At 37.0% G+C, this 22,624-nt stretch overlaps 1 protein-coding gene across 4 annotated transcripts in view; it reads right to left on the reverse strand.

Moving 5' to 3' along the window:
• Window positions 1-22,624, reverse strand: part of CPED1 (cadherin like and PC-esterase domain containing 1) — a 328,240-nt gene that overhangs the window by 135,519 nt on the left and 170,097 nt on the right. For 3 of the 4 annotated variants that reach the window (XR_003510710.1, XM_027539149.1, XM_027539151.1), the window contains 4 exons: window positions 21,411-21,481; window positions 19,780-19,830; window positions 13,694-13,880; window positions 12,524-12,692 (listed from right to left, as the gene is read on the reverse strand). Coding sequence is in view for 3 of the 4 variants with exons in the window: in XM_027539149.1 (XP_027394950.1) it covers window positions 12,524-12,692; window positions 13,694-13,880; window positions 19,780-19,830; window positions 21,411-21,481 (478 nt within the window). In the remaining variant the exon portion in view is untranslated. The remainder of the gene's footprint in view (window positions 1-12,523; window positions 12,693-13,693; window positions 13,881-19,779; window positions 19,831-21,410; window positions 21,482-22,624) is intronic. The other variant, XM_027539150.1, reaches the window with a different exon arrangement.

Genomic DNA, 22,624 nt, shown 5'->3' on the forward strand with positions numbered 1-22,624 from the left:
AATCATGTACCTTTATGCTGGAAATGAAATTGTCCTTTTTCTGCTTGTTGCTGCTAGTGATCTTCTGCTTCAGATTATGAGTTACTAGCATAAGCTTTTTTTTAACCTGGGCTTTTTCATATCTGAAAGTATATACAGCACTGGATTTGACTGCACATGATTCCTTGAAACAAGGGCTCAACACTTTCATGAGAGATTCAAGAGGGTACCTGCCTTCTCCAAAGGTTAAGAACCACTGGCCCAGAGACATCATTTGTCTTCACTTGTCTTACACAGAGCCAAACTATGTTGTTTGATGAAGCCAAAAACGTGTTTTCAAAAATGGGACTTCCCTAGTGGCACAGTGGATAAAAATCCACCAGCCAATGCAGCAGTCACAGCAGTCAAGGGTTCAATCCCTGGTCCAGGAAGATTTCATATGTCATGAAGCAACAAAGCCCATATACTACAACTACTGAACTCGCACTCTAAAGCCCACAAGCCTCAACTACTGAAGCCCGTGCACTTGTGCTTGGGGCCTGTGCTCCGCAACAAAAGAGGCCATGGCAAGAAGCCCACACACTGCAGTGAAGAGTAGCCCCTCGCTGCTGCAACTAGAGAAAGCCTGCATGCAGCAACAAAGACGCAACGCAAACTATCCTCCCCCTCTTGCTTTCAAGAGGGAGGGGGACTGATTAGACTGTTCAGCCTAGCACCTAAGGTCTCTCCCCTCTCTTACCACCATCCTTGTTATCCAGGTCTGTACCTTTGCTAGAGTTAATCTGGACTTGAGAAATGGATAAGAAAATGGGAAGGAGACATCAAAGATCTAGGGATCCTCTGGAGCATTAAAGCACCCCCCCCTTAAAAAATGGACTTGGGAGTTATCAAAAAGGAACTTTGTTTAAATGCTTCTCTTTTAACTACAGTCTCCTTCTAAGTTGCAGATGTCACATTTGAAATCCGGTTACTCTAACAGAATATTTTATTTAGAAACCTCCCAGGGTTGTGTTTTTTTTTTTTTCTATTTCCCTGTCCAACTCTGAAATCAGACTATTCTTAGAATGCCAAAACATATACTTCAAACGAACATGAATGTATACAGCAGAAGGATGCACTCAGGGAAACCTCTGGATGCTGTCGGAAGCCAGGAAGATCTGATTCTCTTGTAGAGGGTCTTGGCGCTGCTGCGCTAACGGTAGTAAAAGTTTGTTTCTTCTTGTAAAAGAAGCAGATGTGACTTGGAGAAACATGGAGAACAGATGTGCTGAGCAAACGTTTTCATTTAAGTGGTAATTTATCTGACTGTAAGCTACATTAACTCATGAGGTGAGTGTTTAACATAACTCGTTTTCACCAACTCAGAAAGATAATTTATAGAAGCATTAAAAGAGATCATGAATTAACATAACCCTCTCATCTTTGCCTGCTTTTGCTTTTATTTAGGAAAGTGTATAGATTTTTTAGTCTTTATTAAAATTTTTAAACTTTTTATTTTATATCCAAGTATAGTTGATTAACAATGTTGTGATAGTTTCAGGTATACAGCAAAGTGATTCAGTTATATATTTGTCTGTTTTTTAAGAAACTAATGTCACACAAAATTCCCAAACCTTCGGTGTCTATGAAGGCTTACCAGGCACTGAGGTGGGCCTCTGCATTCAGAATGTCTGGTTGCACAAACTGCTCGTGAAAATAACAGATCATTCCCCTTGGTGCGACATGGACTCGTGAGAACACTAGTAAAGAGTTGCTCAGGCTTAGAACACAGTATTTGAAACAACTGCAGAAGGCTAAGTGCTGAAGTCAAGGACACTTAACAAGAAAGAATGCCTACAGTCACGGTCATTGCTAATGAAATGGATGCCTCTGCCGCAGATCCTACTGAGGGAAGTAGAAGATGAGGGCCATTTGGCACAGTGGGAACCATGCCTACAATACACTCTACTTTTAGTTGCCAGGAAAATGTTTGAATCACCTTTAAATTTAGAAGGAAAAAAATGAACTTGTAGGTCCAAGAAAAATCTCTATAAAAATGGGTTATAGAGATGAATATTAGTATTTTCATCTTTACATATATGTGTGTGTTAGTTGCTCAGTCGTGTCTGACTCTTTGCAACCCCACGGACTGTAGCCTACCAGGCTTCTCCGTCCATGCGATTCTCCAGGCAAGAATACTGGAGTGGATTGCCCTTCCCTTCTCCATATTTTATATATATATATATAAACACAGTTATAAAATATAATTTTAAGTATTTTCCATGAAAGAAGGGAACCACAAGGGTAAAAGTGCAGAATCCATGAACTTCAGGAATGCAAGTGTCTGGAACAGCCTAGGGCACTCACTGTCCTTTCTAAACTCTCCACTACTTCTTCCTGTCCTGAGTCCTTTACAATTCCAGCAGTTCCTCAGTACTACTGGCTCCTACTTCTTTCGCGGTGCTCTTTCTTCCTGTTCCTCCTCCTCTATACAATGGCAGGTAAGCCGTTGAGGGGGATCGGGACCAAGAGTTTTCATGATGACAGCGATGATGCTGATTCAATACTGACTGAGCACTTGATCATGCACTAGGCTTATGATAGAACTTTGCACTAATTATCTACCTGAATCCTCAGACTGATGTGACAAGATAGGGTCTATTCCTAGTTCTCTTCTTAAGGGTAAGGAAACTGAAGCTTAGGGGAGCTTATATGCCTTGCACTAGGAGACACTAGGGCAGTGAGGCAATGTGGACAGTTAGAAGCAGAGTTGGGACACAGTCAGGTTTCCCTGACAGCGATTACAAGCAGGAACCTTGAAGTCCATGGCTTTTAACCACTAGGTTAGGTGAATGATCTGAGACTTTGCTGAGATGCAAAATTTGCTCTGATAATTTACACAGAGACAACTGACAGGCATTCTATTTATAGGACAAGAGAAAATACTCTGACTTTTACAAAGGAGACATTCTCTTCTACACGTTTTAAAACTAAATGCAGTATTCACTCACGGCTTTCAGGAACCTACTAATTTTCACTCATTGTAGGCTTCCATGACAGAGAGAGAGCATAGGAAGTCACTGGAGGTGGAAATTTACACTTGAAGAAACTGTGATGCCCGTGAGAAATATCAACCAAAATATAAAGCATTTAATATAAAATCTAAATAAATATAATACAAAAGATAAATTAATATAAATAGAAGTCAGTCAATAAATGTATAAATAAATATAAAAATATAAAATACCTTAAGATTTAGTTTACTCTTTAGAAGGGGATGAAGGGAAATAGATAATAAAATCACTTACCTTATCTAACTTGCTTGTGAGGATTAAATAAGAGTCTAAAAGTTAGGATTTTTTTTCACTTTGATAAATGTGTCATTGAACCATTGTCAAATTGTCAGCTCTACTGTACAGCCTTCTCACTATTATAAAGTAGGCATGAATAAATTTTTTTTAAATTTTGAAAAAAATGTACTGTGGAGGTTTTTAATAGAAATATTAAGATAGTGAGGTGTGTTAAATAGTGAAAGTGATTAATCGGAAATTGCTCTAATTGTATAATCAAGCTTCACATTTTTAAAAAGCCTGTGCACTGGAAACCACTTTACCAATTAGTAGCAATAATAGTATTCTGGCTAAGTAGAATTCTAATATGTAAAACATTATAACCTGATTTAAATATCAGACACCAATAAAGATAGTCAGATATTAGGATATATCTAGTAAGATATTAGATACTAGCTTGAAACTTTCCTCACAGGTATACTTTCAAAGGGAAGACTGATACTTGATATTACCCACCAAAGTAAAGATTTTGAAGACTTCAGAATTTTTCAGTGACTCTAGAAGAATATAAAATGTATCAACTGTAGGGAATTCTCTGACAGCCCAATGGTCAGTCCATGTTCTCACTTCAGAAGTCCCAGGTTCAATCCCTGGTGGGAGAACTAAAATCAACAAGCCATGCAGCTGGCCAAAATAATACTAATATTTTGAATAAAATTAAAATGTATCACTGTATATGACCACAGAAACAAGTTTAGTTAACTAAATTTTAACAGGTTGAATTCTGGCTGACTGAGTGTTTCCTGAAAAGGTCAAAAAGATTGTTAAGTGTGAGGAGGGTTTTAGATTCTATAGTCCAGAGTAACCATTAAGAGGATTGATTTGAGTCAGATTCATATTCAAATTCCACCTTTGCCACTAATTACATATGTTACTTAGAAAGCCTGGGTAAGCTTCTAACTGTTCTAACTCTTCTAAAGTCTTAGTTACTCTATGTGTTAAAAAAAAAAAAGAGAAGAGATAAAAAATCATCTGTTTAAGGCTGTGGAAAACACTGAGTAAGGTAGGAAGATAAAGAGCTTAACACGATGCCTGGCACATAATAAAAATTCTATAAACATGACCTGACTACTCCACGCTCTGCGGCTGCTGCTGTCAGCATCTTCCCCCACAGCACAGGGCAAATTTCTAATAACTCAGGGCAGAGCAGATACTTTAAACAGTTGCTGGTTGGGGGCATTTCAGTACAACAGAGACTCCATTGTTGGAAAACTAAATTGCATTCCTCTGGTATGTTGAGGTGAACAAGGTAACTAAAAACCACTAAAATGAATATTTAATCAATACTGCAACTGTGGAAATGAACAAAGGTTTTTATTCAGCAATCATTGCTAAATGCTCTTCTCTTTTATTATGGATATTTGCTAAAGCAAAACAACTATCACATGAGTTGTTTTATAATAACCTTCTGTGATGTTATTAAGATACAAAAAATAAATGGGAACATTATAAAGCATTTCCAAATGCTATAACTGGAGTCATTCACATAGCATTTAAATAACTCAGCATCTAGATTGCTAATTAGTGTTCTTGTTAAAAAGCCACAAATACCAGTTTTAAATGTGTAGCCAAATGCTGGACATATCACCTTTTTAAAATGGTATTTTGTCTTTCCTTGGTATTTTCCCTTTCTTTATTAATTGCAGATAATTTTAAAATGAAAGTTGTTTCTAGCAAACAGATCCATGAAATATAGTCTCCTATGCTTTTGTGATATGACCTTTCTATAGATGTTATTTATGACTCTACTCTGGCACAACACTTTGGGAGCAAAATGTATATGAGACTATAGATCATCTATACATATCAACTTCTGTGGATGCTATATTGTTATCCATGTCAAAAATTTTGATTTGGTGAGAGATATTAAATGAAATATTTCCCCATCTGTATTTTAATTTCCTTAGAACATAAATATATCTTATTAATTCCTGCACATGACATATTCCAGCAATAATAACAGTTGATTACTTTCTAAATCTTTCTTTCTAACAGCAAAACACTATCCTATTTATGGATAAATCAAAATGAAGTAGTCTAGGTATGTTAGTTGACTTTTTATGTTTCATTAAGAATCATGTTTTCTATAATTGAATGTGTATTTCTGATTATAATTACATTAGACAAAAAAGACAGCAAATCAGTGAGTAGAATAAAGAGCTGTCAGAGTCCTGTCACCAACTCCAGAGATGATTAAAAGCATAAGGATGAAAAGAGATAAGAAACATTCTTCAACAGTCAACACTGAAGGATTACCTTTAAACTATTCATACCTTCTGTATGTAAATTCATACCTCCTGTAGTGTAAATTCACTACAGATTTACTAGCCTTATTAGTAGAAAGTAGAAAAGCAGGACCTCTTATTAATATACATCAGTGGTTCTCAACTGGGGCCAATTTTGCCCCTCAGGGGACATCTGGCAACATCTGGAGATATTTTTGGTTGTCACAGCTTGGAGAGGGGTGTGCTACTGGAATCTAGTGGATGGAGGCCAGGGATGGTGCTAAAGATTCTATAGTGCACAAGACACACCCCCAGATGAAGAATCATCCAGCTTCAATATCAGTAATGCTAAGGTGAGAAGCCATGGTCCAAATCTGGTTTTTTAATATCAGCCAAGCAAACTAGCCCTTTCTCCCTCACTGATAATAACTAAACTAAGAGTCGCCTCTCTGACTATTATATGCAAATTCCAAATGGCAATATAATAAGAAACAGACACTAAACTCAAATAGAGAGCCCATGGAGGGAAAAACCCTACCCCCGCCATTGATTCCCCCTAGTTCCCAAGGCCTCTCATGCCTAGTCAAGTGTCTAAAGCAATCCACATTATTTATTCAGTATCTGTTCACTCATTTTATGGTTTCTAAAAGGAAGGTTAACTAAAACCCAGTGCTTATTAGACCCTTTTCCATGTTATATACTAGAGTACTGCTGTGGGACCACACATAAACTTTAAATTAAGACCTTCTGGAAAGGATTCCTATAAATGACTGAAATACTTCTCTGCAATCATCAGTAGAATATGTCCCACAAGAAGTTTCTAATATTTTTCTTTATATTATAGTAACACATTCTAAATATGATCTATTGCCTAAGGTAATTGTATAATAATTAACTTGTTTATGATCAATACACTTGAGAAGGGAGGAATGTCTGGGAATATATTACATACTTTCCCACTAATGTATTTTTCTTATATTATTGAGGTATAGTTTATATCTAGTATACATAATTTATATATAGCTAAACATACTTATAAGTAATATTTTATATACAGTTAATTGAACAAATCTGAAGTGCTCAATTAAATTTTTATACTTCTATAAACCATCTGGCTATATATGTAACCACCATCCCGATTAAGGTATAGGGCATTTGCCCTAAAAGATTTTTCAAGCTTAGAAGCTCCCACATCTTTTAGGTAACCACTATTTTGATTTCTATCACTGTAGATTAGTATTGCCTGTTTGTATGAAATAAAGTATGTCTTTTTATGTCTGGCTTCTTTTTCTCAACATAATGTTTTGGAGATTTATCCATGTTTGTATGTATCAATAATTAATTAATTAAAAATGTCTCAATAGTATTACATTGAATTTATCTGTTGAACTTCTTCCAGGTTTTATATTTTATAAACAGCCTTTAGATATTATACAATTGATATGAAGACTTCTTTCTTGTTCTTAAAAGAAATGAGTTATCAACCCATAAAAGGACATGGAGGAAACTTAAATGGACATTACTAAGTGAAACAAGCCAATCTAAGAAGGCTACTACTGTATGATTCCAACTGTATGACATTCTAAAAAAGGTAAAGCTACAGAGAGAATGAAGAGAAGAAAATGGCAACCCACTCCAGTATTCTTGCCTGGAGAATCCCGTGGACAGAGGAGCTTGGCAGGCCATGATCCACAGGGTCACAGAGAGTCAGACATGACTAAAGTGACTAAGCACGCATGCACAGAGAGAATGAAAAAAAACTTAGGACTGGCAGGAGTTGGTGGGCAGTTGGGGAGATGAGTAGGTGGAGCACGGAAGACTTTCAGGACAATGAAAATCCTTTGTATGATTTCATAATGTTGGATATGTGTCATTATACATTTGTCCAAACCCACAGAATGCACAACATAAGGAGCAAATCCTAAGGTAAACTACGGACTTTTCGTGATTATGATGTATCAGTGCAGGTTTGTCCCTGGTAAAAAAATTTACCAATCTAATGAGTGATGTTGATAAAAGGCCATATATATGTGAAGCTGGAGATGTATGGGTAATTTCTGTACCTTCTTCCCATTTATTGTAAATTTAAAACTACTCTAAAAACTAAAATGCTTTAAAAGTAAAAAAAATAGATTGCTTGGATTTATCTTTTGATGGACCTATGACTTCATTTATCTTGGGTCGGTAGATAGTAGCATTGCTGTGTCATAGGATATATGTATGTTAACTATAGTAATACTGCTAAATGTTTCCAAAATGGGCAAACACTTTATATTCCCAGCTGTGTATGAACAAAAAATTGTTCCACATCTTCTCCAACACTTTGGATCATTAGTTCTTCTAGTGTTTTTCACTGCAGTGTGTGGGTAGTGGTATGTCCTTATCATTTTAATCTACATTCTCCTGAAGACTAATGGGGATGACCATCTTTTCATATGCTTCTTGTCCACTGGGTTATCCTATTCTTGTGAAGTAAGTGCCTTTCCAAGTCAGCCTCATTTTTGGACCACTTTCTTGAACCCCCTAGCTCAGGAGAGCTGCAAATGTGAGGAAAAAAATCAGCTGGCACCAACCAACCAAGAGGTTACCCAGCGGTCTGGCTGCTGAGCTCCACTGTCGCCTTTTTCCCTCACTCATCCCACCTAAGTGTTCCTGGTTTGTGTAAAGGGGGCTTCTCTTCACCATCCTCCTCAGGGTGGTTCTTCTTGTCAACTGACCAGATCAATATGAACTTCTGGAGGACAGTAGCACCTCCTCTGCTGGTTTATTCTTTCTCCTTGGGCTGAGGAGGAGAGTTCAGGCCAGTGTTAGCAGGGCCCAATGCCTATTTGACTAGACAACTGGAATCAGGCAATGGGGGAAATGGGCAAGCTCCAGGGGTCTGTGTCCTCACCGGAGTCAGTATGGACAGGTCTGCTCCTCAGCAAAAGACACAGCAGTCAGCGGTTGCAGGGCAGGGAGCTGAGCCAGCAGCATAGGCAAGGGCTGGGACTGCTGCTCCTTCCACAGCCCCCCACGCGTCACTCTCACTGTGTCCACCCACCCTGGCAAGAGACCACCTCAACAGCAGTGTGCTTTAATCACAGGGCTTTGCAATACACCAAGGGTCAATGAGAGGTCTTATTTTATTAACATCTAGGAAATAAGGAAACCCAAAGGAAACTTAAAAAGCATCTAATCCAATTCCTCATCTGCTCCTTGAGAGATGGATTTCCAGCTGATGCTTGAATACGTCCTGGGTCAGAAAAGTCCCTACAGCAAGAGACCCCATTCTGCCAGAAGGCAATGTAACATAACATGGACTTTGGAGTCAGGCACACTCAGATCTGAATCCAAGCCCCACCACTCACTAGCTGTGTGACCTTGGGCAATATCTTTAACCTCTATGATCTTTGGGATTTCTCTTCTGAAACTGAGGGCTCAGAGTAGAATTCAATCCACAAGGACGCTGTATGGATTAAAGAGACTACAACTAACATAAAGCATTTAGGACACAGCCTGGCACATAATAAATGACAGTCAATAGAATCTATTTGGGGGCAGTTTTGACCTTTAAAGAACTCTTTTATACAACGTGGATCAAAACTCCTACACTGGAATCTGAGTTAACAGCTTCTGGAGTGACATCAAATAAACTCTTTTTAGTTTCCAGTGGGAGGGACAGCCCCAGTGTCACAGGATTGGGAAGCATGTCTGGGGAGAGTAAACAGGCCAGGTTAGCAGAAGCATAAAATACACTGACAACTAACGAGACACGAGGCTGAAAAAACATATGGACTAACATGAGGGAAGTGAATGACCATGGGAGGGGGCGCTTGGAGCATTTTTGGCAAAGCTTATGACAGAGTGTGCTTTAAGTTGATGAAGATCAAGCTTGTAAAAACTGAACTGGAGAAGAGTCAGTCAGATACGAGGAAACAAAGCTAGGGACTATTTTAGAATCTGAGTCAACAAGTAACAAGAACTGAACCAGAATAGTGTCATAAGAAGGACAAAGGATAAATCAGAGATAAGTGAAAAAATCATAGAGATTTCAGCTCTGCAATGTCCCTTCTACTCGTGGGATCATCTCCATTCCTATTGACACTTCTCTAGATATTCATCATATATATAATTACAATTAAACGTATAAGGGCTCTCCAAATGATAGCCAGGAAGGAATATATACTCCTGAAATCTGTGTTTGTGTTAAAATATCCAGCATAAGGATTTTACATTTTTATGAACACTTAGAAATTGAAGATTTTTCATATTGATCTATTAATACCCATTAAATGGGTTTTGCATATTGCAGAGTAATGAATGAGTCATTTACCATGTTTTAAGTTTAGAGTGGAATCAAAATATAAACCTTTGCCAATACTCGTGGGTATCAATTACATTTCAAAAGATACAGCAAAAATTCAACAGTACAAACCTAGCTGGTGACAAATGAAAAGTAAAAACACATTTTTTCATGCCTTAATGTAGAAGTTTTATTTTCCTTTTCAACCTTTATCATATATTTACTCCATTTAAAAGTCAGATTTACTAACAAAAGTTATGAGCAACCTAGATAGCATATTGAAAAGCAGAGACATTTCTTTGCCAACAAAGGTCAGTCTAGTCAAGGCTATGGTTTTTCCAGTGGTCATGTATGGATGTGAGAGTTGGACTGTGAAGAAGGCTGAGCACCAAAGAATTGATGCTTTTGAACTGTGGTGTTGGAGAAGACTCTTGAGAGTCCCTTGGACTGCAAGGAGATCCAACCAGTCCATTCTGAAGGAGATAAGCCCTGGGATTTCTTTGGAAGGAATGATGCTAAAGCTGAAACTGCAGGACGTTGGCCACCTCATGCGAAGAGTTGACTCATTGGAAAAGACTATGATGCTGGGAGGGATTGGGGGCAGGAGGAGAAGGGGACGACAGAGGATGAGATGGCTGGATGGCATCACCAACTCGATTGACGTGAGTTTGAGTGAACTCCGGGAGTTGGTGATGGACAGGGAGGCCTGACGTGCTGAGATTCATGGGGTCACAAAGAGTTGGACATGACTGAGCGACTGAACTGAACTGAACTAACCGATAAAAATGTAGTCACCCACAGACTTATAAAAATTAAAATCTACATTAAAATGAAATATATTCACTTTTTAAAGTGAAAATAACTGTTGTTTGTAACCATAAATATTCTGGAAAAATATAATTCACACTATTAGCTTTCCTTCAAAGACTTTTTATCTGAAGAGTTAGTTTCTATCTAAAATATGAGAGTGAGATAAGCAAAAACAAAAAATAGAGTCACACACCAAAGAAGGTGAGAACATTTAGTTTGGAAATAACTGCACACACACTGCATACACATACTTAGACAAAAACACACCTCCCTCTAGGCTTTGGTTTCCCCCTCAGCAACATTTTTGGTGTGGTTCTAGTATTTGTTTTCCCAGTTGGAAAAAGACTGAGGGATAGCAACCTTATAAAACAAAGTGAAAAGTAGGTAACTGAAAGGAACCTAATCTTGAAGTCTTCTCCAGAGTCTAGACCTGTGTTTCCTCAACTGTGTTCCACAGAAGAATATTAATAGCTAGTGCATTAAAAAGATGTCAAAAAAGTTTGAAAATACTGGACACTACATATCCTTCTTTTGAAGAGGACCATATAAGTACATGGAATGTTCGGAGAAGTCTTACAGCCAGGAAACCTACTTTATTTTGTTTAACCCACTGCTTCAAAACCATGCAACACTACTCTTTCCCATCTTTTTTTTTAAAGTATACCTACTAATATCTTTCAGAATACTAGTTCTGTCCTGCTTTAGACCAATCTTTATGCCATTGTGAAATTCCCTTTGAGTTGCTAGTAGTTCATACATCACAGGTATATATTTTCTTGAAAAACAAAAATCTCAGCAATGAGTACCCTCATAAAGTAGTGTTAAATTCTTTTTGTTATTTTTGTTTTAGACCACATCACATAGTTTGTGGGATCTTAATTCTCCAACCAGGTATTGAACCTGGCCCCTGAGCAGTGAAAGTGCGGTATCCTATCCACAGGACTGCCAGGGAATTCCCATGTTAAATTCTTGAGAAGAGATGAAATGGTGGTGGTGGGTAGAGGGGGAGAAAGAACACTCCATATCGCCCCTACATTTAAGAAAATATAGTATCCATCCTACTCACTCAGGCCTATTTGGCCATTTTTATCTTTTATTAACTGACTATGCTTCATGCTCCCACTAGCATATCAATCACTGAGACATGACATAGACTAATCCATTCTAAGTGGATTAGTACATATGGTAAGGGTATCAATGACGACTTCCCTGGAATTACTTGTAGCCAGGGTATATGATGTAAGCAAATATAGAAGGTTATAACATAGATTCCTAAAAAAGGAAAACTGAGGAAAGAACCACCAAATAAGACAAAGTCTCTGGGTAATGTGCACCCTCCTCCAAAGTCAACAAGGCTACAGAATGGTATGTGCTACTCACAGGAGCATTTGCAGCCTTTAGACATGATTAGGGTACAAGAAGCAAAGAAGAAATATATCTACTCAAGAAAATTTAATTTCATTCATCTGGTATCCTTTTCATAAAATAGTTTCATAAATTTTCCTCTCATTCTTTAAAACAAATTCCACTGAATCTAGTTTAAAATTTCAAAGTAGTTTCAGGGACAAATCCAAGAAACACAGCACAATTTAAAAAGGAAACGTAGAACCAATTTCACAACTAAGTATGAGCACTCAGACTTTTTTTCAATATTAACCACAATAAATCCACTGCACACTCTCAGTGCAGGGAATAGCCACCACATGTAAAAGAAAATCACTCATAAAAAAGGTGTCTTAGATACCTGGCTGGGACTCTTTTTTGAAATGAGATCACAGTTGCTTGGATTTGAAACCATACATTTTTTCCCCTATTAATTTTCATTTGACCTTTTTTCACCTGGGTAAAAGGATCACTCCCAATTCAACACATGTGTAAACGTAAAATCCACTTACCTGCACAAATCCGCATGCTGTGAAGTCCTCAAACAAGGGCAGACTTGGACGGTCTTCTCTATAGATGGTAAGTTTGTACGTGGTCAGGGTCTCACCCTGAGTTGGAGATTTATCCACCACAAGAACTGAGATTTTGTTCATCCCTAAACCCAGAGAATAGTTGGCAAAGCTGGAGAGAGAACAAGAAAGAGAGTGAGAATGAGAGAAAGAATCCAAATTGATTCATATATCAATATTTATTGGGTCAATAATTTGCATTAAAAACAGATAAGATCTGCACCATTTCATAAGAAATCTAAAATGTGAAATATTTTAACTTATGTTTCATTGTGCTTTGGTATGCCAACATTTATCTAGCAGAGCAAGTCAAGTCCCTTACCAATTATAGGGAAGGGAACTAATATTTATTAACCATCTGTCAAGGTCATACATTATCCCATTTAATATTTACAAATCCATACAAAAACTAAGGCTGTCCCCATTTTAAATATAGTAGAGTATGGTAAAGTCAGGGTTAGGACCCAGGTTGGTCTGACTTGAATTCTCTTTTCTTTCTATTATACTGTTTTAGCTCCCAGGAATGTTGAATGCATTTCGTTCCCTACAGCATGGGAAAATGAGTATGTTTCTTGTCATGGACATGGCATGTCATAAGGTTCTATCTTCTGTTCAAATGATAAACCAAAGAGTTGGTGACTCTCAAAAGAGTCATTAGGAAAAAAAATCTCATGAGACTAGGAAAGTTAGTGTTACCATGTCCACAAATTTTATCAAGTAATCAGCACCTGAATATTCAAAAACTCAAGGAGTTGGGTTGGGATAGAAGGAGGCTATGGTTAGGAAGGATTAATTCCTCAACAATCTAAAAACATTAAGATAAGAATAAACCCAGTTTTCCCCCAGTGAACCTTCTTTAATATTTCATATCAAAAGATCCTCTGTCATTACAACATTGTTAGAAAGATTAAACACGAACATGGTTAATAGGTCATCACAGCACTTATGTGTTATTTTAACCACATGACATCTGTGAAGCAGAAGGATTTCACTCCCTGGCAATCCTCCAACAGATACTGTGCCTCAGGTCTTCTGAACCATCTTCAAAAGTTGTCTCCAAGGTCTGCCTCCTGCTAAGATGTCTACCCTCGGCCCCTATCAACGCCCTCATACCTTGGTCCTGCCCGTTCCTGCAGGTACACCCTGCACTGACTCTTAGAAGTCTCTGCTCCAATTGTCAGTGTTACCACATCAAATGGGACTTCAGAGTAATAATCTTTGATCTTCGGGTTAAATTCAGGATTTAATTCCAAACGCGGATGTGTGAAGATCTGCTTGATATGACATTGTGCATCTTTATCTGTTTAAAAAAACAAAAACAATGACAAAACACAACTGTGGCATGCATAAATGGTTAAAAATCAAATGTGATTAAGGTTTTGAAAATTCTTTTGCATAACTTTGGTAATCACTGCTGATTTTCCATTTGGTATTCTGGTAATAGCTGATTTGTGGCTTCACCTGGATCTTCTACTTGCCAAATTTTGTAGACTTTACCTCATGTAACTGTTGTTGACTTTAGTTGATATTTTTTGCTCAGCCTTTAAAAATTTAAAGGCACAGCAGGTCAGAAAATGTCTCTCCAGTGAACTGATAACATTTCATAGCACTTATAACATCTATCAACAATACGTGAACCATGAACTTCCAGATGTTCAAGCTGGTTTTAGAAAAAGCAGAGGAACCAGAGATCAAATTGCCAACATCTGCCAGATCATCGAAAAAGCAAAGAGTACCAGATAAACATCTATTTCTGCTTTATTGACTATGCCAAAGCCTTTGACTGTGGATCACAATAAACTGTGGACAATTCTGAAAGAGATGGGAATACCAGACCACCTGACCTGTCTCTTGAGAAACCTATATGCAGGTCAGGAAGCGACAGTTAGAACTGGACATGGAACAACAGACTGGTTCCAAATAGGAAAAGGAGTACGTCAAGGCTGTATATTGTCACCCTGCTTATTTAACTTATATGCAGAGTACATCATGAGAAACACTGGGCTGGAAGAAGCACAAGCTGGACTCAAGATTGCCAGGAGAAATATCAATAACCTCAGATATGCAGATGACACCACCCTTATGGCAGAAAGTGAAGAGGAACTAAAAAGCCTCTTGATGAGAGTGAAAGAGGAGAGTGAAAAAGTTGGTTTAAAGCTCAACAGTCAGAAAACTAAGATCATGGCATCTGGTCCTATCACTTCATGGGAAATAGATGGGGAAACAGTGTCAGACTTTATTTTATTTTTTTAGGGCTCCAAAATCACCGCAGATGGTGATTGCAGCTATGAAATTAAAAGACAATTACTCCTTGGAAGGGAAGTTATGATCAATCTAGACAGCATATTAAAAAGCAGAGACATTACTTTGTCAACAAAGGTCTGTCTAGTGAAGGCTATGGTATTTCCAGTGGTCATGTATGGATGTGAGAGTTGTACTGTAAAGAAAGCTGAGCACAGAAGAATTGATGCTTTTGAACCGTGGCATTGGAGAAGACTCTTGAGAGTCCCTTGGACTGCAAGGAGATCCAACCAGTCCATCCTAAAGGAGATCAGTCCTGGGTGTTCATTGGAAGGACTGATGTTGAAGCTGAAACTCCAATACTTTGGCCACCTGATATGAAGAGCTGACTCATTTGAAAAGACCCTGATGCTGGGAAAGACTGAGGGCAGGAGGAGAAGTGACGACAGAGGATGAGATGGTTGGATGACATCACCGACTCAATGGACCCGGGAGTTGGTGATGGACAGGGAGGCCTGGCGTGCTGCGGTTCATGGGGACGCAAAGAGTCGGACACGACTGAGCGACTGAACTGAACTGAACTGATAACATCTATCAAACAACTGTTTAAATTGTTGTTTTAAATTTAAACAATGGGGGAGATGATTCTGTGGGTAACAGAAGGGTACCACCAGGGAATAAGGAAAATTTCTTGATGGGAGTGTCATTAAACTGTTGCTGGATTGATGTGTAGCTCAGAAGCAGTAGGGTGGAGCAAAGAACGTGAAATCTAATATCATGCCACACACTTAGACATGAAAACCCCTTCATACTCTGGCTACCTTAACCTAAGTGCCCTAAAGTAGTGCTTTTGAAAGAAGCAAAGTGCTATTTTCTGGTCAGTTTTGTTATAGAACCTAGTGTATTACTTCATGGGCTTCCCAGGTGGGGCTAGTGGTAAAGAATCCACCTGCCAATATACGAGATATAAGAGACGTGGGTTCAAGCCCTGGATTGGGAAGATGCTCTGAAGGAGGGCATGGCAACCCACTCCATGCCTGGAAAATCCCATGGACAGAGGAGCTTGGTGGGCTACAGTTCATACACAGAATCCAAAGAGTAAGACACGACTGAAACAATTTCGCATGCATGCATGCACGAGTATTACTTCATATCATTGATTCTAAGTCACTTTTTAAGAGTTTCTATTTTTTATGAGCTCAAGTTTTACAAAAGTATCTTAGTGAGAAAAAAATAAATATATATCTTTAGGCATATATAGCAGCCACCACTAAACTAAACATATTGTGTTCATATTTGAAATAAACAAATTACTCAAAAGCAAATGTTTTTCAAATAAAAATATTAACAAGTTTTTTTGTGTGCCAGAAACACTTTTTTATACTCAAAAAACTTCAGTAAAGATAAAAATAGGAAATTCTATAAAAATCAGTAAAATGAAAATGTCTTCTGTTGCCTTTAAGTAAGATTTTCAATGATATTTAACAACATAGCAACAAAAAAGATAACACCAAATCTGCCATAGGAAGCTATATACCTGAACTTAAAGAAAAAGCCTATTATTTTGTTAACTGCTGTCTCTTCCTTTATTATTATATAGCTATTATACGATTTCTCTAAAATCAAATCTAATGATTTGTTTTCAGTTCTTTAGCATTTTCTCATCACCTCTATAATCTAGACCAAGCTCCCAATATAGCTTACAAGACATTTCCTAACCATTTCTTGGCTTCTCCCTCTCATCTCCCACCATATTCTAGACTTCGTGATTCAACAATATGAAAACTTTTATATTTCTTTTTCAGACAAGGAGACAGATACACCACCAACGTTATAGGTGTTTTATTCTACATCTGAGAACTAGGTGTCAGCTTAACTCCCATCTTGCCCTTAAATGATGAAAGTGAATACATTTCACTCACATTCTATGATTTTCTCAACTGAAATAAAAGGAATAAGGAAAAAAGAACTACTTGAGGGGAAATGTCATTAAACTGCCATTGGACTGATACATAGCTTACAGACAGTAGGGTGGAGCAAAGAATGTGAAAAAGCTACTCAGGTACAAATTAGGAATAATATTACAACTACTCAGGTATAAAGAGAAGTCGTTTCTTTCTTAGGAAGAAGCAACTACTGAGGTACAAATTGGGAATAATGATGCAGTACCTGTATTGTAATTTCATTGTAAGGAAAAAGTCAATAAAAATAACTAGTTAATTGATTGATTTTACTTGTTACCAAAGATTGTATCTGGGTGATGAAGGTGGACTGCATCTATAATTTCAATGATTCTACTAGCTCCTAAAGTGTTTTATAATAAAGGAGAAAAAAATGAAAGGATAAGGGTGAGACTGTGTTATTCGATTTCATCTTGAAAAGTACCATAGCTTTTCATTCAAATTCAAACACTTATTAATAAGACATTCATTTTTTTCATCAGATTTTTTTTTTTTTTTTGGCATGCTCTATGCTCAAGGGACTGAGATAAGTACAGTAAAAACTGGCTGTTTTTGGTCATGAGATCTGATTCTGTTGGATACTGTGAACCCAGTGTAACACTTTAAACAAGTTGGAGTTCAGGATATGGAATGTGCTTTCAAGATTACCATTTCCTAGGCAGAAAGGGAATATAAATACACACACTATACTTTTATTCTTAAAACCAGATAGCTGAATAACAAAGTGGAAGATTTTTTTTCAAAATAGTAATCATAGGAAATGTGCTTTAATTTTATATATTTTAATAAAATAGTGAGAGTTAATTTCCCTGTAGTTAATATTTTGACTTAATAGTGAACATTTTCAATGAGGCCTGCTCGTGGTGGTTCAGATGGTAAAGAATCTGCCTGCAATGCAGGAGACTCAGGTTCAGTTCCTGGGTTGGGAAGTTCTCCAGGAATAGGGCATGGCAACCCACTCCAGTATTCTTGCCTGAAGAATCCCCATGGACAGAGGAGCCTGATGGGCTTTAGTCCATGGGGTCACAAAGAGTCACACACAGCTGAGTGACTAAACACTCTGCCCATTTCAACACTGAAAATCAGACCTAGAAGAGAGAAACTGAGTAATCATTTTCTTAAGCAAGAAATTATTTTCTTTAGCAAGTGCTTGTTTTTGGTTTCATCAGAAACTCTTCAACTCTGGCTTAAGTGCTGCATCCTAGACCCCTGCTTGAAAGCTGATTTCATCCTGACATCATCTTCAACTGAATCATCAGTGTTGCTGCCTACAAACACCTGGTGTTTCCTTGGCATTCTTCCCAATCCAGTCCCAACTTGTCTCAAGCCAGCTTACCTTAGCTCTGCAGAGAACCCATTGTGAGGCAAGGTGGGAGCAAGCTGCTGAACACATTTGGCAAGTACTTATGGGAATGCTGTTTGAAGTCTTGGTTGCTTTTAATGGATTTCTTTTAACCGCAGAATTTTGTTGCCCTCTTGAGGGATAATCGTAACTCACATTAAACACAAAAACAGCCTAGACACTGAAAGATAATCCCACCTGTTCTAAGGCATCATTGAGTTATTTTTTTAATCTTAAATAAAAGTAGGAAGATTAATTTTGAAGTCGCAGGTATGACTAGTTTTTAAGCAACACAGAAATCTGAGCAAAGTTGAAGTGCTTTTTAACATGTTCACATCCTCTACATTATGTTACCTGGGAACTGAGCAAAAATGACATTACCTTGTATCGTTTTTCTACTTCATAAATGAGGAAACAAAAACCAAAGAGGGGAAGTGGCTTTCCTGATCTAACCCAGAGCCTGGCCCACTAGACCCTCAACAAATGTTTATTTTAATCTTGTTCCTAGTTTTCTCAAAACTAGTCCTTTTCCTATCACACACCAGGTACCAACCAGTTTCCCAAGGGAATTGAGTAGTATGTACTTTTCTAGAAGTGGGAGATTGGATGGTAAGTGCAGAGAGGGAATGGTATAATACCTGTTACTTTTTACTGGTTAGCAGTGTTTCATTCAAAATGGTATTTTTTCTTTAAAAAGCTTGTTGATTCTGTTAAACCACATTTTGTATCACCTCTCAGCCTATACTGATTTTAATGAAAGCATTAAAACATAATTGCATTTTAGAAGAGACAAATTGAATTGGAAGACTTTTATTTATAATAAATTAGACCTTGGCCCATAAATTTTATTGTTCTCACCTTTAATGATTTATCAGAACAGATTTTTTTGTGAAAGGCTAAATTTTCAGTGTATGTTTTTATATATGCATGTGTGCTAAGTCTCTTCAGTCGTGTCCAACTCTGCAACCCCCATGGACTGTAGCCCTCCAGGCTCCTCCATCCATGGGCTTTTCCAGGCAAGAATACTAGAGAGGGTTGCCATTTTCTTCTCCAGGGGATCTCCCCAACTCAGGGATCTAACCCAGGCCTCCTGCATTGCAGGCAGACTCTTTACCATCTGAGCCACCTTAAAGAGCTCATTACAAAATGCATTTATATTACTGATTATACCTTGATAAAAGAAATTCATGAATTTTAAGAAAAAAATAAATTAAAATTTGGCTTAAAAACTTTTAATTGTTATAAAGAAAACCACACGTAAGTGCTATCCATTGCATCAACAATCTGACCGAAACAAATCACTGCTGGATGGTGACAGTCCTAAAAATCAATACACAGAGAAGATGCCAAGCTCTTCCATTTAAGTGGTTCCCACAGCAAAGTATTAGCACTATTGGGGCCCCTGAAAATAAGTTTGGAAGTTACTGTTCTTAAATAAACGAAGATACAATATAATATTTCATTTTATAAAATGGAAAGTAAAAAAAAATTATGCAAAAATGACAAATACTGACTCATTCGGAAAATGCATAACTTCTGAAAATTTACTCAAAATACATTATCATCCTAATGATCTCCAAACTTGATGATTTATACAAAGCAGAGGTCTGCCTAACTACTGATTATAATTCTCAAATACTTTCATTGGAACTCACCATTATGGCAATGCATTTCTTTGGTTTCATTCATAATTTGTGGAACCACAGCTAAAAAAGGAAATGTACATTTAAAAAGGAAAATATTAATTAAAATACAGAGAATACATATCCAGGTGTCTGAAACACAGGTTAACTGAATGAAACATATTTTATTATTTAATTGTTATTACATTAGAAAGCACTTCTAAGTTCAACTGAAAGCTATGGTAAGACCAAAGAAATGATTAGGTTAAAAATAACAGAAAAATGATAAGTTCACATAAGAAAATATTAAGGGAGAAAAATGAATGGTCTAAATGCCATTCATTACCTGAAGGTGATCTATCAAAATTCCTCTTGTTCTATTATGATCTTACAACTATAATTTCCCAAATCACTAGAATCACATAAATTCCATCCAGTTGGTTCCACTGACATTTACTCTAAGTTTCTGAATTCAACCAAACATTTATCTAAAAAACTCCTAAATGGAGATTGATGGGACAAAGTGGGAACACTCATAGTGCTTAAAGAAATCATTTAAAGATTTAAAACATGGTGGGAGAGAGAAGAGTAGTTCAGCATCAGTTCTTCCCTTAGCTTAGTGCTTCATTTTATTAAGTCAGTGATTCTCAAACCTCTACCATGCCTCAGAAGCATCCGAAGGGCTTGTTAAAATATAGAATACTGGGCCTTAAACCCAGAGATTCTGATTCAGGAGATCTGAACTTTCTAAGCTTTCCAGATGATGCTGATGTTGTTGGTCTAGGAGCCATACACTCAAAACCACTGTGTTGGATTAAACCTTGATTTGTAATAGGAAAACTTTGATTTTTTTAAAAAAGACATGTGTACTTTTCATCTTCTTAAAATTATAAATATTTTCTTTTCATGTGACAAAAAGCTCAAAATTTTTTTAGAAGAAAAAATATAGGGAACAGGTAAGACTAAGAGAGAAAATCAAAGTCACTATTAATTTCCCTTTAGGTCCATGTGGCATGTAGTCAAATGTTTCATTGAATAATATATCTTAAACATCTTTCATGTATAAATATTTTCCTATATATTAGGGTGGATTTATATTTTACTGGATGACTATGAGATGGATAGATAACTTCACTGACTCAGTGGACATGAATTTGAGCAAACTCTGGGACACAGTGAAAGACAGAGGAGCCTGGTGGGCTACAGTTCATGGGGTTGCAAAATGGACATGACAGTGTCTCTGTTATGAATAACAACAAATAGCTTAATCCATTCTACTATTACTGCGATAATGGTAGTTGTTATTTTTTCCTTTATAATTTATGCAATTAAATTTTTGGGTACATTCTTAATTATTTCCTTAAAATCAGTCTCTAAGAGTGAAATTTATGGCATATATGAATAACTTTTAAAGCTTTTATTACATGTTGTTAAATGGTCCCTTAAGAAATATACACCCATCAGCAATGAGAATGCTCATTTCCCTACACTCTCCCCAGCTCTATTATATTTAAGAGGAAAAAATCTCTCCAAATTTGAAGGGAAAACAGCATTTTTCCAGTCTAGTTTTAATTATTGACTGCTAATAAAGCTAAACATTTTTTGTGATTTTGGCCAAACAATACTTATTTTCATGTTGAAAGAAACAGGAGGACATCTTTTACCTTTTTTATTTTCAATTGCATCAAATGGTACTCGTGGTTTTTTAATGTTTCCATCTTCTGTGAAAGAATTCCTGCAAATGCAATATCAAACAATCCTGGATCAATGCACTGAACAAAATTCATGGAAATTACATCTAACACACTATCTTTTTTTCCTGTGTGAACACAGTTATTTTGATGAACACAAAGAAAAACATTCTGAATTTCATTCCTCTAAACTGGCATTCCTGTCTCAAGTGAAGTGGATGGAAATCTCATCATCTCTAATCAGCAGAAGCCCATATGAAGAAAACCAGGGCAAAAAGTCACTCTTTGGTCCCAAAGGGAACAATCTCTGATAGCCTAGGTCCAACAGAAGTGACTCAGGAATACACATTCTTAGTGGAATCTGTTTGGCTAAAATTACAAAGTCTTGTAGCAAGAAGCTTTGGAAACTCTGAGGCACAGACTGAGAACATCCACATAATCTAAGAAACTTAAGCGTACCATGCAGAAAATAACCTGTCTTGCCAAGACCTCTATCCTTAAACTCTGATTAACAGGGATGAATATTAAGGGTTAGTTATATCTTGGTGTGTTTGCCTCATTTTTCTGTTGTATAACTAAATGCTCAGCCAGATTGCCCTTTAAATCCTCAAATTTAGGACCCAAATAATCTAAGTGGCAGACAGAAAAACTGTTGGTCCTTATGATAGAGAATACCAGGCAGGATGTGACTTGACTTCACTGTGCTGTGTTGGGAGGCTCCATTTCTACTGCAATGAAACAGAGATAACAATGCTGGCCTTACTTCACAGGGATGCTATGAAGATTCAACAAACGCTCTGTGTTAGTTTAATTTTATAAAGATTTATTGTCCCAGATATTGTATGGGACACTGTGGTAGAGATGAATAAGGCATTTTCAATTGCCTCAAAATATAAACATTAGATAGAAAATTAAGAAGAATCAGGAATTAAAACTATTGTTAATGATGGAAGGTGTGATAACTTTATTGCAGTTTTATTTTCAAGTCTTTTTACCCTATAGTATATGCAATGATGTAATCGGGGTGAAAAATAACATGTCGAGGACTTTAAAATACTTTCCTCCTCCCAAGGAAGGAAAAAATAGATAAAGCAAGCATGGGATGAGATACATTTACTATAAGTTTGAGTGTCAGGCCAAGGTAAAAAAAAAAAAATTTATTTCATATGAAGCAAACACTTTAAGTA

Source organism: Bos indicus x Bos taurus, chromosome 4 (assembly GCF_003369695.1).
Source record: "Bos indicus x Bos taurus breed Angus x Brahman F1 hybrid chromosome 4, Bos_hybrid_MaternalHap_v2.0, whole genome shotgun sequence".
NCBI classification, from domain to species: Eukaryota; Metazoa; Chordata; class Mammalia; order Artiodactyla; family Bovidae; genus Bos; species Bos indicus x Bos taurus.